Raw genomic sequence first — 17,304 nt, 5'->3', positions numbered from 1 at the left:
TCATCTACTGCAACCCTCCATGCCCACTAAGCCACATCCCTCAGAGCCACATGCATGTTTCTTGAACACCCGCAGGGATGGGGACTCCCACACACCCATGGGCAGCCCACTGCAATACCTCACCACTCTTTCAGAGAGGAAAGGCTTCCTAACAGTCAACCTGAACCTCCCCTTCAGGCCATTACCTCACCACATAGCAGTCATTTAAAAAAAAAAAACCCTTGGATTGGGTAATAGATAACTTCAACAGAGTATCCATCAATAAAGGCCACATTGGCTTTTTTTTTTATTGATAAGTAAGTTCAGGGCACCCTTACAGACCTGCAAGGCTGCAGCGTTGGTGATTTACCACCAATCCCTACAGTGTGTATTACTGGTCTCACTTCTTGCAGCTGTGGCAATGTAACTGCATGAAGTCTCTCCTCCAGTTATCCAGAGAATAGAATGGACTACAGATGCTAGCTCCTGCGGGGTGATGCAGAAAGGCCTGTGCATACACTGCCCCAGGCAAATGCATTTGGAGAAACCTTGCACCAATTTCTGCCAAGACCCAGGCAGTGCCTGCTGCTTGCACACATGGCAGCTTGAAATCCTTCAGGACAGTCTTCCCACTGCAGCCACTCTTGTACAGTGATTTACTACTGTTGATGTGGGAATTAAATGCAGAGTTACATGGAGTGTGGGGGGGTGAGGCTATTCAGGCACAGTGTTACAATTTAGGACAATTGCACCCTATCACAGAAATAAAATACATTTGCCTCTACACAATGAAACTGAAGAAACTGGACTGCAAATCTCTCCTCAGTCAAATTTTCAACCAGTACCTCTCTAAAGAGTGGCATGGGTTGTGACCAGCCCCGTAGTCAACAAGCTGCTGAAGACAAAGTGGTGATCGATCTCCTATTTAGATAACACACAAGAGAGACAATAGTCTGGATTATCAGAGGTCCGAAAGGACCAGGGGATAGCTGTACCAAACAGAACTCGCTATTTGTTTACTCTCAAACATCCAAACCAGCAGACACAGCACACAGCTCCGTGTGTGAAGGGGCAGGTTCAGCAGATTAAAATCCCTGTGCAAAAATCTGCCCTTCCAAGATGCTGTGACATCAGACACGAATCCTTTGCAATGCACCGGCTTCTAGATGTTGTAAGATAACACTGTCTGCAGTATCACCTCCCACCCAGACCTTGCTCTCTAACTGGTTCAACTAGGCATTAGAGAAGGCGCAAAGACAACGTCCCAGTGGCAAGCAGCTGGAGGAGCTGGCATCCCAGCACCTTGAGCATATAACTGCTTCTGGGGAATGCTGAGGGTGCAACAGCTCTCCCCTGATGCAGGGAGGGTAAAGCATGAAGTCTGTAAGGGGAATAAAAAAAAAAAAAAAACAGCGAAAGATTGCAGAAAATTGGTGAGCAGGAAACCTTCCATTCCAGCAGTGAGGGAAGTGCCTGAGCACAGCAGTTCCAAGTAACATCCCCAGCATGCTTCCCTCCCATGGAGAGGGGGAAAGGGCCTTTCAAGCTCTCTCCCCTCCACTGGATCCTCCAGCACTACAAGGCAAATCAACTTCTGTTCTGGGGAAAAAAAGTTGAGATTCATTTGCTCCAGAGGCTGACAGTGGAGCTGGAAACAGACTGGATCTCCTGAATGTCTGTTCACCAGCTGCCAGGGCACATCTGCTGAACCCAGTGGTGCTGTCAGAGCTCAGGAGCAGCCATGTTGCAAAAGGCAGGGGAGGAGGAGGGGGAAGGGAGGAGGAGGCTCAGGCATGTGACTTTAACAACATTGCATAAATCAGGGACACGCACGCACGCACTCACAGAACATCAATCAGTGTTAACAGAGAGTACAGTGATTCCTGCTTTCATATTTCTCATCCTAGACTCACAAAAGAGCTATTTCCGGAGATCCACATCTCATCCAGCACAAAGCCACCCCATTTGGTGCAGCCAACTTCATCCTCTGTGTTCCAGGAATCACCATCTTTCTAAGAGCAAAGCCTAGGAGCCCATATTTTGCACAAGACCTAGCACACAGTGCTCGGATGGCCCTCCCTGACCATCCACGCATGCCAGCACCAGCAACACCTCCAGTTCTACCAAAGCACCAAAAAGCAGCACCAACACTCTTCTTTATCGTTAACTGCGAAAAGAATGAGACCCCTTGGTTTCTGAGATACTGAGCCTAATGCAAAGTCCACTGAGGTCAGCAGAGAGAAAGGAAAATGACGAGGCAGAAGCAGCCTTCCCAAGAGGAGATATGTGCAGCTGAGGCTGTGGCACTGTTGGTCTGTGGTGCAGGCAGCCCAGCTCTCCATGCAAGCAGTCTGCAGGCAAACAACAGCCTGCAGGCCAGAGCTGACAAGATGTGGGCAGCTTCCCATGTGACACTCATGAAAATGATTTAATGAGATGATCTGCTTATCTAAAATGATCTACACATGGCTGCAAACTCTCTCAGCCCAGAAGATTTGTGTGGAGCAGCTCTTGGCCTGCAGAAGGAAGTGTGGTGAACACTATGCTGTTGAGTCATGGTCACACTGGAGCTGGCAGTCCCCATGCTTCCCAGATCATACTGGAGTGGTACTCATTTGGACATCCAGAAGGAGGGAGCAAGCACGTAAGACTGTGACAGAAAGAACACTGCTGGTCATCACTGAGTGGAGCACCACGATAAGTTCTCCAACCTACCAGAAAACAAAGTACCACAAGAGTTGAAGTTTTCAGTTAGTACACACTCCACAGACGTGCTCCTGATTCACAGTGAGGGTAGCAGGTGAGCCTTCAGGGCCTTTCCCCTTTCACAGGCTGCCTGCAGCCAGAGGATGGTCTTCAGATGTCGGTTCCGTGTCTGTAAAGCTCCAACATGATCAGAAGATCTCCTGCTCTGCTCCAGCAGAGATTCCGTGGCAGATCCCGCCTCAAAGCTGACAAGATGCCAGAGCAGGAGGTCATAAATGAGAAATGGTGGAAGATGCTGTGTTGTCTCCTACCTCCTCCAAGGAAAAATCGGGTTTGCCATTCCCTGAGCAGGGTACTGTAACCATGTCTCTGGCGAGCACTGAGGGAGGGCTTTGTCTCTCACCAATACTGACACAGCCTGCCCAGGGAGGTGGTGGAGTCACCATCCCTGGAGGTCTTAAGAAACGTGCAGATGTGACAGTGAGTGACAAAGGTTAGTGGGCGCGGTGGTGATGGGATGATGGTTAGACTTGGTGATCTTAATGGCCTTTTCCACCCTACCTAATTTTATAATTCTATCATCTTTTTTCAGCTTTGGTAAATCAAACTGGTCAAGTGTAGAGGGTGCAGGAGTGAAGAACTACAGCAATGCCTGGGGCAATGCAGCTGAGATGGCAATCAAAACCATTTTCCAAAACAGACTCATAGATCATTTAAGCATGCTTTTGTCATGGAAATACCTGAAGTTCCATTCTTCATCCCATAACACACCAAGGTTCAATTCCAGTCTTCAATTCCAGTCTTCCTTTGGTGCCAGCTATCACTGTGATAATCAGCAGTTCGTAGCACAATGAGATAAGTCATAGGCTCTCCTCTAAATCTTGCTATTGAGAGTGATTACTTGGCCTTGGGTAATGAATTAGTCCCATTATACAGCAGCTGGCACAAGAGAAGCAAATCTGCTGCTAAGGCAGCTCGTTACAAGGGCAGTGCAGGAACTACTCAGCCATGTACTACACATGCACCCCTCAGCAGGATTTTAAAACAGAATTCTGCAAACAGTACAATGATTTCTCCAGGACTGCAAAATACACTGCATTCATCAATCCAGTTTCTGGCTGTTGCTTTCTGAATTAAGCATTTGCCCACCCCTTGGAAGTATAATTCCTCTTCTGTGCAATTTTAAAATGGCACTTTGCCATATCAATAATCAAATTCACTCTTTAATTTTTTATTCTCTGCCACCCCCTGCAATCTTTGTCCCCCCAAATTTCCGTTTCTGTTCCCAGAAACTTGCCAGCTCATGATGCTGCCTTTCTACAGCCCAGCCTCACCTCTGCAGCAGCTGCAGAAAGCTCACTTCACAACTGGTTTTGCTGAGCAGCAGCTTGTCACTGCAGATCTGGCTTTGTGGCTTTGTGGTATGTGGTTCAAGGAGGAGCATGTGGGCACACAGCAACTGCAGTTTTATTTTGGAAACCTGAATGAGTGCTAAATAGGTGAATTAGAAAGGGTCACGAAGAGGAAGCAGATGCAACCAGCCAATTTAAAGGAACTTTCCGAGAGTATCAGGGGAAAAAAGCAGAATGAAAGAACACTGGATAGCAATGTAACAGCCATGATGGCATAAGCATCTGTGCTAGGTACAGTTCAGAGAGATGGTACCTTCTGTCAGACCAAGTAACACAATTTGGTTTGTCAAAACAAACCCCTTTATTCTGTGAAGACTTTAAGAAGAAAAGAAGCAGTCAAGGAGCATTAAAACTTCTGTGCAAAGTCAAAAAATAATGAGTCAGAGATCAAGAAGCAGAAACAAAAGAGAAAGTCTCCATCAACTCAAAAGGCCAGCAATACAACCACAAAGGCCTGGAGATGCAGATCGTTTCTCAAGGAATTCAACAAAAGAGTGAGAGGTGTGTTGAAAATATTTGCAAGTGTTACATGAAGCAAGTCTAGTCAAAAGCCTGAAGCACTTACAAGACACAATAAACATGTAACATTTTAGCATACAAATTACACTAATGAGAAGAGCAAAGTATTAAAGATGGGAGTAATAACTGTAATCCCACACATATTCTCCATGTTCCAGACAGTGTCCACCAGCTCAAAGATCCTTGCTTCTCCCATTTCTCTACAACAAAGGCTGGTCCACTGGCAGCCCACTGAGCTCTCGGGTGAGGGTGGAAACTCATTTTAACCTCTTTCTTGCTGTTCATACAATTACTGCTTCTTCCTTAACAGTTTTGGTCCTTCTTGACCAGCTCTCTGTATCAGCCCCAGTAGGTAACAGGCAGTGAGTGATGCTGAAATGCCAGAAAGCAAACCGCAGGCTCAGTTAGAGACCTGAGTTAACTCTGAGCTAAGAGATATCACTCTGAGAGGCAAGAACTATTTACGAGAGTCTCAGATAAGATATGGGAAGATAATATGAGCACTTCGGGATTCTTCATTAAACTGTGATGTGCCTCTGCTCCCCCCTCACCCTCATAGAATCATAGAATGGCTTTGGTCGAAGGGGCCCAAGGATCATCAACTTCCAACCCCCTGACACAGGCAGGGCCACCAATCTCCAGATCTGGTACTAGACCAGGCTGCCCAGAACCTCATCCAACATGGTCTTTAACTCCTCCAGGGATGGAGCATCCATAGCCTCTCTGGGCAGCCTGTTCCAGCACCTCACCACTCTCTCAGAGAAAAACTTCCCCCTGACATCTAACCAAAATCTTCAGTTTAAAACCATCCCCCCTTCTCCTATCACTGTTTACCCAAGTAAAAAGTTGATTTCCCTCCTGTTTACAAACTCCCTTGAAATACTGGAGGCCACAATGAGGTTTTCCAGTAGTATTCTCTTTTCCAGGCTGAACAAGCCCAGCTCCTTCAGCCTGTCCTCGCAGGAGGGGTGCTCCAGCCCTCAGCGTTTTTGTGGCCCTCTCAAGCTGTTCTCCATTCCTGGACTAGCTGAGTGCGTAAGGATACTTCAAAGACTAAGACACAGTGCTAATGGGATAACTTGACAATTACAGGTTATATAAACAGCCCAGAGACAGCTTTTGCTTTTTTTTCTACGTAACATGCCTTGCAGCATCACCCATCTTCTGGCAGTGCTGTCAGCAATGCTGTTCAGCTCTGGATTTGATGTTAGAATAGCAAAGGACAATACAACTGTGACAGGAAGCCACCCTACAGCTTCCACATCAGTTGTGTGTTTTCCTTGCTTCTGAGCACTCCATGAGACAGTCATGGAAAGCTCTCTCACACATCTTTCTTCCAGATCTTGGCCTGACCCATCCCAGGTCTTCTCAAACTTTTAGTTACCTTTCATTGAGCTCTCTCTTCCCCTGTGGAAAAAGAAATGACAGACACAGAACTGATCAATATGGGTGCAAACAGTGATACAAGACAAAACAGCTAATGTTGAAGTCACTTTTTTTCGGCTACAGCTTGGAGACCACAATAGCAAGGTGAGGAGGACTATCTCAAGGTGCCATAGAGCTGAGACAGCCCTAGTAAATCCGTACAGTAAACAAACCTGGAAGACCATGGTGCTTTTGCTGCCAGCATCACAGTGGGGATCTCTGTGGCTCAAGAAGAATCTGCATAGAGTCTACTGTTACCAACTGCACGCACAGGATAAAGTGCCAGACCACTCCCCAACAACACAAGGAAGTAGTTTTGACGTTTGGTTCTATGCCTGCAGAGGAGCCCAAAAATCAGTGACCAAAAGCCTCCGAAAGTCACCTGTCAGCCTGCCTAAATTCACTCCAAAGCAGCCCATAACCTGCAGCTGAAAACTGGAGGGACTGCTGACAAGCAATGAAAAAGACATATTTTAAAAGGTGCTGGCCTGTGTCACTGCTGAAGGTGTGGAGTGGTAGTTCCTGAGTAATCCATAGCATCCCCCTTTAAGAAGTTGCCAGCAAAAAGGCTAACCACAAATGTACTAGACTGATGTAAAAGCTATTTTAACAGCATCATGTGGAAAACTGGGTTAGTAGCAGAAGCAAGAAGTGCCTCCCCCAGAGGGTGACCACAGCACGCACAGAGAAGGTCCTCTGGCCAACAGCACACAGCCACAGCTCTGCAGCCCACATGCAGCCTGCCCTGCCCCTCAACCCAAGCCGGTATCATCAGCCAGAAGTGCACTGTGGCTGTGGTGGCAGGTGTGCCAGGGGCTCTTACTGGTTGTTGCTCTCCCATGCCCCACCACTGCAGAGGCCTGGCTTCTGTGCTGCACTGCACAGTGCAGATCTGCATGGCTGATGGCCTGATTCCTGCTACAAACCAGTCGTTTACAAGAGGTCCACTTAACAAGTAATGTTTTATGCAGTGGCATGACATAAACATTCCAGCTATGCAATATCATACCCACGTTTCAATGCAAACACTTGCTGAAGCACCCTGCTCTTGAAAAACCAGCTGAAGAAATGGTTGGCCTTGATTTTACACTGTTCTGCACTGAGTGGCTCATACCAATACAAGGGAGTGCAGTGTGTAATTAAATATGGCCAAGGACACTTTGAACTGATGTAACAGCTGACAGTGAGCAGAGCACACAATGGGGACCATCAAACCTATTATGGTGGTTTCAGGTTTCCCCAGTAGTTCTGCAAACCTGTTTGCAAATTCTGCCCAGCACAGAGCCTCACATCATTGCTGAAGTGTGCACTGTAGGGAGCAGCCACTGCAACAAGCAAAGCTGCTGGGAAGTTTCCAGCAAATCAGCCTGCATGCACAGCGAGACGCATCCTGTGAGTGCTGGATTATGACAAAGCCACATAGAGCAAGCGCTCCCTGGAAGCATCTGAAACCAAAGACAGAGATATCAGTGCCTTATTTCAGTTATTCTAAAACACAAGTTGGCAGAGCTGCTTGTTTGCCAGGGCCATCAGGCTGGTTCCTCATCCCAACAGGGTTAATACAAGGAACTTGAGAAATATCACTCTTGCTGGCCTGAGCTATAATGTGGCCACTGTGAAAACAACTGCAAGAGTCCCAAATATTTCCAAAGAAGGACACTCTCTTTCAATACTGCAGAACCATATATTTATTACCATTATTATGGGACTTCTCCAAAAGAGAGAATGCCCTATTTTTGAGGTTGTACTTAGCATCAGCAGCCAGTGAAAGAACCAAGCAAGTTCTGGATACATACCTGGACATTAAAGAATGAAGGTGCTTTAATGATAATAATAAAGCACAAGCAACCAGAGATTAAAAAAAAATACAAAACAAAACAAGAATTTAATGTTGTTATTAAAAGGACCAGTTAATTTTACCTGGTCATTTATTAACACACAGGTAAAAGTGAAATGAGTACGGAAAATCTGCAAGAATCTTCTGGTCTTGCTTTCAAGTATTTACCAATTTGGACATTAAAATAAAGGTCGTTTTAGAAAATACTGAGTGTCCAGCATCTTCCCACTATTCCTTTAAAAGTATTCAGTATAATATGCCATGTAATATTTCAGGGGATCTGGTTTTCAGTGCAATACTCATGACGCTGAACATTAATCTTGCATCCACACCAGAAAAAGAGACAGACCATCTCTACAGAAAGCACTCTCAGTTTTTCCACAGGAGGTGTGTCCCATTGAAAGCACAGAATTAACAGGGAATTTGTCAGTGAACTAAGCAGTCTGTAAATGATCTGCATTTTTCATCTTCACTATATATCCACTCCCTACAATGCAGGTGAACAGTAACTTGCTTGATCTTCAATATCTACAAGACAAATCCCTGCGGTGAGATGGGTTTCAGACTCCCTTTGCAACCCATGGGTAGAAAGAGGTTCTTACAGGATAAGTCTCCTATGACCCACTTTCATCTTTTTGCAGAAGGTAAATAAAAACATTTTTAAAAATTCTGTTTCATGCAATTTCTGCAAGGCAAGAGGTCTGATTGTTCTCATGTGCCACAGCCACAGCATCCGTGAGCACAGCTCCTGCAACATCTCACCTTGTCCAGAAGGAAAAAGAGCTCACCAAAATCCCCCATCTGCCAATAGAAACCCCCTTTACACACATTTTGGGGTAGTTACAGTATTATTCAGTTTTGAAATTCTTCCTACAACTTCTACAGTTGAAGATAATTTTCACCATACACACGATTGACACTCTTACAAGCAAGGGACTGCAGCCTGCACATTCTCACAGGGCTTTAAAATCTCAAAATCTTGATCAAAAAGTGGCCTTCTTGCAGCAAAACATCATTTCTCCACTCTTTTAGCAGGAGAAAATAGGTTACTTAGTTCTGTTCTCACTCTCCAGAAACATAGGTGCTCCAAAGAACAGAAGTTTCAAATGTGAAACGTTACAGATGTCACAGACATCAGAAACAACCCTTTGAAATTAAAGTGCCTGTGCAAGCCACAGTTGCTTGTATCCTGACTGCAGAAAGACACCGCTGAACTGCGGTACCTTCAGGGGGAGCTGGATGCTCTACATCTGTCCATAGCAGTCTCAGTCACCCTCTCAAATTTTGAAGCGATATCAGACCATTCTAATCGTCACTGCTGTCTCACAAATACCTCTAAGATCCCCTTTCAGACAAAGGTTGGCTGTTAAACCACACCAAGTAAAGCAGCCGAAACAGCTAGGAGCACTGAGTTCTGAAAACTCTTCCTTTGCCCCCGACACACTGCAGCCTCCAGCTACAGCACATTCCCTCCAACACACGTCCCCACACTGGGGACAGCTCAGAAAGCAGCAGCAGCAGCAGCTCTGCTGGTACTTAGCCCATCACACATCTCCCTTGTTGCTCTCTGTGGCTTTTGACATCGAGCTCATTTCTGAGAGGAGATCCAGGAATGAAGGCATCAGGTAACCACATCCAGGATCAAGAAGGACCTGCTGAGAAAGCAAAGCAGTGACGCTGTGCACTGAGGTATAGACACTACAACAAAAAGCACAGGGCTCAGGTACCTCAAGCCAGCTGGGTACTTTGCACATGCAACCTCACTCTCATGTATATAGTTGCCAGCATCATCTCCCCACTCCAACAGCTGCCAGCATCTCCCACCACACCATGCACCTCACGTAGTGCCCAGCACAGCTGGCAGCCCACGGCCACCTGCGCAGCACTGATTGCGCATCTTCTGACAAAATGTTTTGGGGTCTTTGATCAAAACACACTCCAAAATCAAGCAGGAGGTACAGAAATAAAAATAAACTTTTTTTTTCTTTTTTCTGTATAGCTGGAGATTTCAGCAAAATTCTGTTTTGAAGAAATTTTTGAAAGTTGAGTTATGTCACGCAGCGGAATACTCCTTGTTAATCAGCTCGCAGATTCCAGTTCCTCCTTAAGCACAGTGTCACCCCAGATCACACCAGCTTACAACAAGATACAGTTTGGTACAGAAATCCTCTACAGTTCTTCTGCCATTATCAAATAAATCAGAGGTATTACTGTTTCCATTAATCTCTTTCACTCCTGTTCCCGTCACTACCTCGGCATGAAGAAGGAAGTGGCTCCAGAGCCCAGCATGCTCCCACCTCCTTGCTATGCCTCTGGCACTTCCCATGCCCATGTGTCACAGGTTGAGTTTCATGAAATGAATCTCCCCCTGCCTTGGATCTTAAATGGCAGTGGAAGTAACAAATGATGCTGCCCGCACGTGCACCAGGCATCGGGACAGTGCACGACTCCTTCCCTCCAGAACATCTCATGGTTCCAGCATGCCATGCTGTGCAGATAAGATCAGCTCTACTCCATCCTGCTTGCCCAGATTCCACAGCCACCTCCAGACAGGCTGGAAGCACACGCTGTGCTTCACACAAAGAATCACATCTGGGGGATGGCTGCAGCTATAAAAACTACCGACAATTATCAGCAAATTTGGATATGTTGCTACTGCTGCTGCTTATATAAGTGATTTCCAGCTAACCACAAATACAAAAAGCAGCACCCAAAATAGATTTTAAAACAAACCACTTGCAAATGTGACTGAATGACACATCTCTCTATCCTTGTGCAAGGCACATCTCAGAAAAGGCAGATGCAGCAGCCAGTATCTCCCCAAAGGACTCCATGCAAAACATGTCCTGGAGTATGTTCCATACCTCCCACCCATCCCCTACCCCATCTTGCCACTGTTCTGCAATGGGTATCGTTGTGGCAAACTGGAATACACCCAAAACTTCTCCAGGGATGCTCCTGGGTCTGGCACTGCACAGAAACCTGTCTGCGCACGTTATCATCCCAAGCATCTCTGCTGCAGGTGAGATGCAGAGCCTCTGGGTAAGTAATGAGTTGTTGCCTACAGCTGTTAAGAAATCCTCACTCACTGTATCACACACCTCATTCCACCTGCTCTGCAGTTACACTGCAGTGTTCACTGTAACCAAGCATTGCTTATAAAGATTCCTCTTTGCACCAGACTGGGAAGGACAAGCCTTAGACTGCAGCAGTCTGATTAGAGTCTTTGGTTCTGCTCAAGTGGCCAAAAAAATCTCAGACCAAAAAAGAAGTGCATGTGAAGGAGGAAGCCAGAAGTATGTGACCATCCCTAAACCAAGCATGAGCCACCGCAGCCTGCATGCAGCTCTGGGCAGCTGGTAATGCAGCCTTGGAAGGCCATAAACTTTTATCGTTATCATGTGATTTTTAGCAATATTTGTCATGAGTTGGTTGCACGTAGCTCAAGTACAGACTGTAGGTGACAGTGGAACTCTGTGCAGGTGAGGGCACGGTGCAGGGCTGACCCACCTCTGGGGCCTGCCACACAAACATGGTGTGACTGAGACCCACGTGTCGTACACTTTACATTATCATGAGAGCTGTGAATTTCACGAAGTTCAGGGGACTGAATAATTACTAATCCCAGGAGTTCCTTAGAAGTGTGGATGCTCATTGTGGGATCATCATTTCCTCTCTGAAGGAAAGAGGTAAAATGCCAACAGGATTTTATCATTTGTGAAATGAAACCAAATCATCCATGGAATCCGAAGGAAAACTTGTGCCAGAACTTGAAGATGAAGAATAGCTCACAGGTTCAGCTTTCTGGTGGATCTGACTACTCATTTAAATGAGTCAAACATGTGTCTTTGTGGCGGAAATCAACTTATCTGTGCTACCATGACAATGTTCAAAATGAAAAATTATGGCAAGCTGAAGTTATGAAAAATCATTTTGTACGTTTTCATACATTGGCTAATGACTCCACAGTCCTATTGAACAGCAAAAAATATGAAGCCTAGCTTTCATATCGGATTTGGTCATGACTCTTATTGGACTTCATCTGTCTTCCCAGAGAAAGATATCTCTTACTTCACAATCACACCTTATTCATATCATCACTTCTGTAGAATTGTAGAAAACCACAGAATCCTTAGAGCTGGAAGGGACTTTAGGTGTCATCTTGTCCAACTCTCCTGCAATGAACAGAGACACCTACAGCTAGATCAGGTGCCCAGAGCCTGGTCCAGCCTGACCTTGAATGTCTCCAAGGACTGGGCATCCACCACATCTCTGGGCAACCTGTGCCAGTGCCTCACCCCCTTGTTGTAAAAAACTTTCATGCATTTTGATATATAGGCTAAACACAGTCCTGTGAACAGCAAAAAAAGCGCAGCCTTGTTTTCCATTTTGATAAAGAAATTTGAGAATAGGCTTTCATATTGCCAAAAAAATCAATTTTTTGGGTACATCTGCAATTCTGTTTTCAGGGAACATAAATACACTACCTGCGAATTTTTGAATGGAATGTATAGAGTTGCAGTCAGATGTTCAATTTGAAGAAAAATTCGATCAAGCCCTCCCTTACCAGAGAAGGATATCCCTCACTTCACAGTCACAACTGCTTCATGTCATCGCTTTTTGTGAACAGCTGTTTTCAAGGATGAAGCATAGGAATTGTAAAATTTCATCCAAAATCTTTACTGAACGCCTCAAGAGCTCACTGAGAATTGCAGCCACTTCCATCAAACCAGACTGATGCATTCATTTCATGAAAACAAGCTCAAATTTCCCACTCGCTTTATGTTTTTTTCACTCTCTTTTTTTATGTTTTAATTAAAAAAAAAAAAAGTTAAAAAATAAGTTTTGTTACTTACACACATTAAGTATAAATTTCTCTTGACTGACTGTGGTCCAGGCAACCCCATCATACAGCTAGAACCTCCTGAGTTCAGTCAGATTGGACCTATGAAGATTATCAGATCCGAATGCCCGATCATTTCTGGAGTACCAGAAGTTAAAGCATATTACTGAGGGCATTGTCCATATGCCCCAGAACCCTAACAGGCACGGGGAGTCAGCCACCTCACTCAGAACCTGTTCCAGTCTTTGACCACCCTCATAGTGAGCTTTTTGCTCATGTCCAGTCTGACCCTGCCTCGGTGCAGCTTTGTGCTATTCCCACACGTCCTGTCATCAGTGACCAGGGAGCAAAGTACCAGCACCTCCCTCTGCTGCCCCTCCTCAGGGAGCTGCCAGGAGCAGTGAAGTCACCTCTGAGCCTCCATCCCTCCAAACCAGACAACTCAAGTGTTCTCAACCTCTCCTTGTAGGACATGCCTTCCAAGTGCTTGCTTTTGCTCTGTGACACCTGTGTCCTCTCCTGAGCTCACAAAGACTTCTTTATTTCCAAGCTCTCCTCCCCAGACACCACACTGCTTCTCCAGCTCTCACTACTTACATCGTTGCCATGACAGGGACCTCCCAGCCATCATCCTTCCTTTCAACCAACCACAGCAAGGAGCAGGAACCAGAGGTTGCCAAACCTCCTTACCTCCCTGGGCCATTCAAACCAGCCCTAGTGAGCCAAAAGGCACAAACACCTACTTTTCTTTGCAAGAGCCAAGTGCTATCAGCCAGTGTGAGCAAGGATACAAGCATGAGGATCACGACCTGCTCCCTCCTGCTGCAGCAGAGCACGTAGCCAGCTGTCCTTCAGAGCAAAGAGCTGTGGGCCGCAGTACCTGTTGGCATGAGCACTGCCCTTATTAAGGCAGCCATAGGAGATCGTATCCTCCATGAGAGTAAATTTTGTTCCCAACATAGTACTGAACCAGAAGCTGTGGCGATGGGGCACCCAAAGCCAGCATGAGTGCTGATCAGAGGATCGTGCTCATGACCCCATCCTCTACGTGTTCTTACCTCCCTAGTACCAGCCCCAGTGTCTGTGCGCAGGATAAAGAATGGAAGACATGGGGTTGCTGTGGTGCCTTCAGTCAGGTCAGCTACACCGAGCACAGTGTGACACACTCAGACCCCTGCAGGAAGGAAGGAGTTTCCAAGAGGGAGATGATATAAAACAAAGTCATCGTGTTGACTTTCTACTGAGCAAGGTTTGTCTCACTGCATGATCCACTCTGTCTCCAATAATTTCTAAATTCCTGATTAGATGTGTAAATGTTTGGCAATGTGCGAGACCACAAACGTTCACATATCTCAGTCAATGATCTTGTAGGTGGCAAACCTGACAAACAAACGGACTCCCACACTCCTAAACTATAGCACAAAATTCGCAAGTGCTTCAGAGGCAGAGAGAAGTCCCCGGCCTCACTCCTGTAATGCTGAGTGGGGAAATTCTGCCTCCGCTTTCCTGTACAACAGCTAAGAATGAGCAACAGCAACTCCATGGAAACATCACAGATTTTTTTATTCATTTGGACTGGCAAAACGGAAGGGTGACTGCAGATCTACAGGCAAATGTCCTGCTCCCAGAGCTCTGCTCTGCAGGTACCTGGCGGTCTGGCTCTGCTCAGTGCTGTGCACCCTGCCCTCCCCATGTCCCAGACGGGAAAGCCTGGGCACATGCAGCCCAGCAGGGAATGCATCCCAGCAGAAACCTGGCAGGCAGAGGTGACTGAGAAGCACTGCGCTGTTGACTGCTTTTCTGCAGCACCATGTCCATGGCCTGACTGACTGACAATGATAGGAGGGCTGATGGGCTCGTGGCAGATTCTGGCAGTGCTAAGGGATGTTGCAGATTTCACTTTCACAAATGCGAAGACTGTGAAGGCAGACATGAATTTTACACTTGGACGGTGTCTTCCTTGCACGGAAAAGAACGTAACAAGCCAGTTGGGGAGCAAGCAGTACTGCAGGAATGGAACTGCTGCCCGAGCTCGCAGCTGCAGGGCTGTGAGGACAACTGGAGGTACAGCACCTCCTGGCATCCTGGTGGTGAGGTCACAGCTCTTGGGTCCCTAAGGTGCTCTGGGCAAAACCACATGCGCTGGTAGGGTGCCCTGCCAGCTGGAAGCTGCTGCAGCAGAAGGGACAAATCTGGGTTACCTCTTCTAGAGCATCAACCCAGGAGATGCTTAGTGAAAGGAGGAGGAGAGGAGCGGAGGCATTCGCCCAGCCGACACGCATGGCCGCCAGGAGCTGCATCGCCTCCTCCGCCGACTGCTGCCTTTGAGCAACAGCGAAAAAACAAGCGTCTGGAGCAGCCCGCGTTCCGAAGCAGAGCTCAGCAGCACCGATCGCCCCGGGGCGCTGCCCGCTCTGGGCACGGGGCGTCCCGTGAGAGTGGGAGCGACTCCGGAGCCCCGCGGGACGGAATGCTGCGGAGCTCTCCGTGCCCCGGCCCGGCCCGGCCGCCGCAGCCACCCGCGCGGCCCCGCCGCCACTCGGCCCCACTCCTACCTCCAGGAGCTGCACGTAGCTGGCCGGGAACCAGCCGCGCAGCCCGTCCTCCTTCTGCCCTTCCCACCAGCCGCCGTCCGGCACCTGCAGCACCGTGATCAGCTCCCCCGCGGCGAAGCGGAGCCCTTGGCGGTGCCGCTCCCCGGAGAAGGGGTACAGCGTCTGGCAGCGCGATCCCGACATGCTGCCGACAGCGGCGCTGCCACCGCTCAGCGCCCGCCCGGGGCGCCGCCGCCCGCCCGCGGAGCGAGGGCTGCGGGAGGGCCGGACCCGCCCGCCCCGCCCCGCCCCGCTCCGCTCCGCCCGCTGCGGGGGCGCGGCGCACGCTGAGCGCGGAGGGAAAGGGGCGGGGCGGGCACGGAGCCCCACAGCGGCGGAGAGGGGGGGAGAGGGGACGCGGGACCGCGGGTGTGCGGTCGTCAGGAGCAGCGCGCGTGTCCGCGGTGACGCCGAGTGCGCGCTTTTGAGAGAAGCCGTGACATGCCCGTGAGGCACCGCTTGTCTGGGAGGTGTGTGTGACACACGTGACGCCATCCGTGCGCTTGTGAGGTGCGTCTGTGTGGGACGGCGTTCTGCCCGACCGCAGGACACATCCGAGGCAGTGTGATGTACAGGTGTGTGCGTGGCGTACAGCAGTGAGTGATGTACGGGTCAGCGTGAAGTACGGGTGAGTGCGACATATCTGTGTGAGCGACACGAATGTGTGTCACACAGGTCAGCGTTACGGGTATCTGTCGCCCATCTTTGAATACAGGCACACCCCTGCTCAGTCAACATCGTAACTCTGTTCAGAGTCTTAATTCACAGGGATTGGGATCAATATAACAAACCACAAGCCCATTCATCTTTCAACAGTGACACACAGGTGTGGGTGACACATCCCACGTGTGTGTCTGTGGCACTCAGTGAGCACCCCGCTTATTCCTCATGCACTCAGTGTGTGCGAGTCACACATGTGAGACACCTCAGTGTGTGACACCTTCATTTGTGTCACACTCCTGTGACACCACTGTGAGTCTGACTTTGGCTGTGAGCGCCCATTCTGCACACACAGCTGTGTGCTGCATTCCCATACAGCCGTGTCCCACCGGCAGCTCAAGGTGCCGGTGCTGGTGGGGCTCTGCACCTGCAGGCTCGCGGGTCAGGTTCTGTTCCAGTGGAGAGGACACAGGTGTGCTTCACCTGGGCATGTGCAAAATTTATGGCATATTTTCTATGGGCTCTGTCCTTTTTATCAATCCTATCTGGCTGTTGTATCCTGCATGGTCTTCCCTGTTCCTATGATTCAGATTCTTTTCTCTTCCATCCTTTTTCAAGGAGTAGCCTTGTATTTATTCTTTCAGTTGGTTCATGCTTTGCAATGCGTAGGAATGAGGAGCACATTCAGAATAGACTGCCTCCTGTGCCAATCACGGACCATCACATGCATGTCTCCTTGTCTGGGGCTACACAGGCTTTAATTCATGTGACAATTTTTCCTTCTCTCTTTTTTTCGGAGTTTTAAGAAATGGTGGTACCTTATCTGTGAAGTGAGCAATCAGGAAGCATTTCAGAAGGTGACCTTCAACAGAGGCATCCTTCAATTAGCGGGGATAAGCAGCCATCAGAGCAGAGCGCTTATTCTTTCAGCTACTTTGGGGCCTTTTTCTCTGTCTGCCACCAAAAGCTGAAGTGTGAAGATCTCAAGTTTAGATTTCTAACTTTCTATCAAATTGAAATGCTTCTGGTGAATGGGAAAAAGCCAACTTCATATGATACTGCAAAAAGCCTCAATTATAGTCATCCAAAGATAAATTAATTCCTATTTGGCTTGATTTTGCAGATTGCATCTGGAGCTTAAAATGATGCCACAAAAACAAGATAGGCATATTCCCTCAAGAAGGACCTTACAACATCATGGCACTAACTGAAAGAATACTTGCACCTGAAAGCAGTAGAAATGGTCAGTATTTTGTTTCTTTAAAACAGCATCTGACAATCTCTCCAGCCTATGGAAAAGAACTTAATTGCTCCTGCTGTCTTTGCTGA

At 47.8% G+C, this 17,304-nt stretch overlaps 1 protein-coding gene across 2 annotated transcripts in view; it reads right to left on the bottom strand.

The window, feature by feature from the left end:
• Positions 1–15,459, bottom strand: part of GAS7 (growth arrest specific 7) — a gene marked incomplete at both ends in the record, with an annotated part of 96,535 nt that extends 81,076 nt beyond the window's left edge. For both annotated transcript variants that reach the window (XM_079544321.1, XM_079544322.1), the window contains one exon: positions 15,277–15,459. In XM_079544321.1, coding sequence (XP_079400447.1) covers positions 15,277–15,459 — 183 coding nt within the window. The remainder of the gene's footprint in view (positions 1–15,276) is intronic.
• Positions 15,460–17,304: the final 1,845 nt, after the last annotated feature.

Source organism: Tetrao urogallus (assembly GCF_951394365.1).
Source record: "Tetrao urogallus genome assembly, chromosome: 18".
In the NCBI taxonomy this organism is placed as follows: domain Eukaryota; kingdom Metazoa; phylum Chordata; class Aves; order Galliformes; family Phasianidae; genus Tetrao; species Tetrao urogallus.
This window is presented reverse-complemented; position numbering and strand designations above follow the sequence as displayed.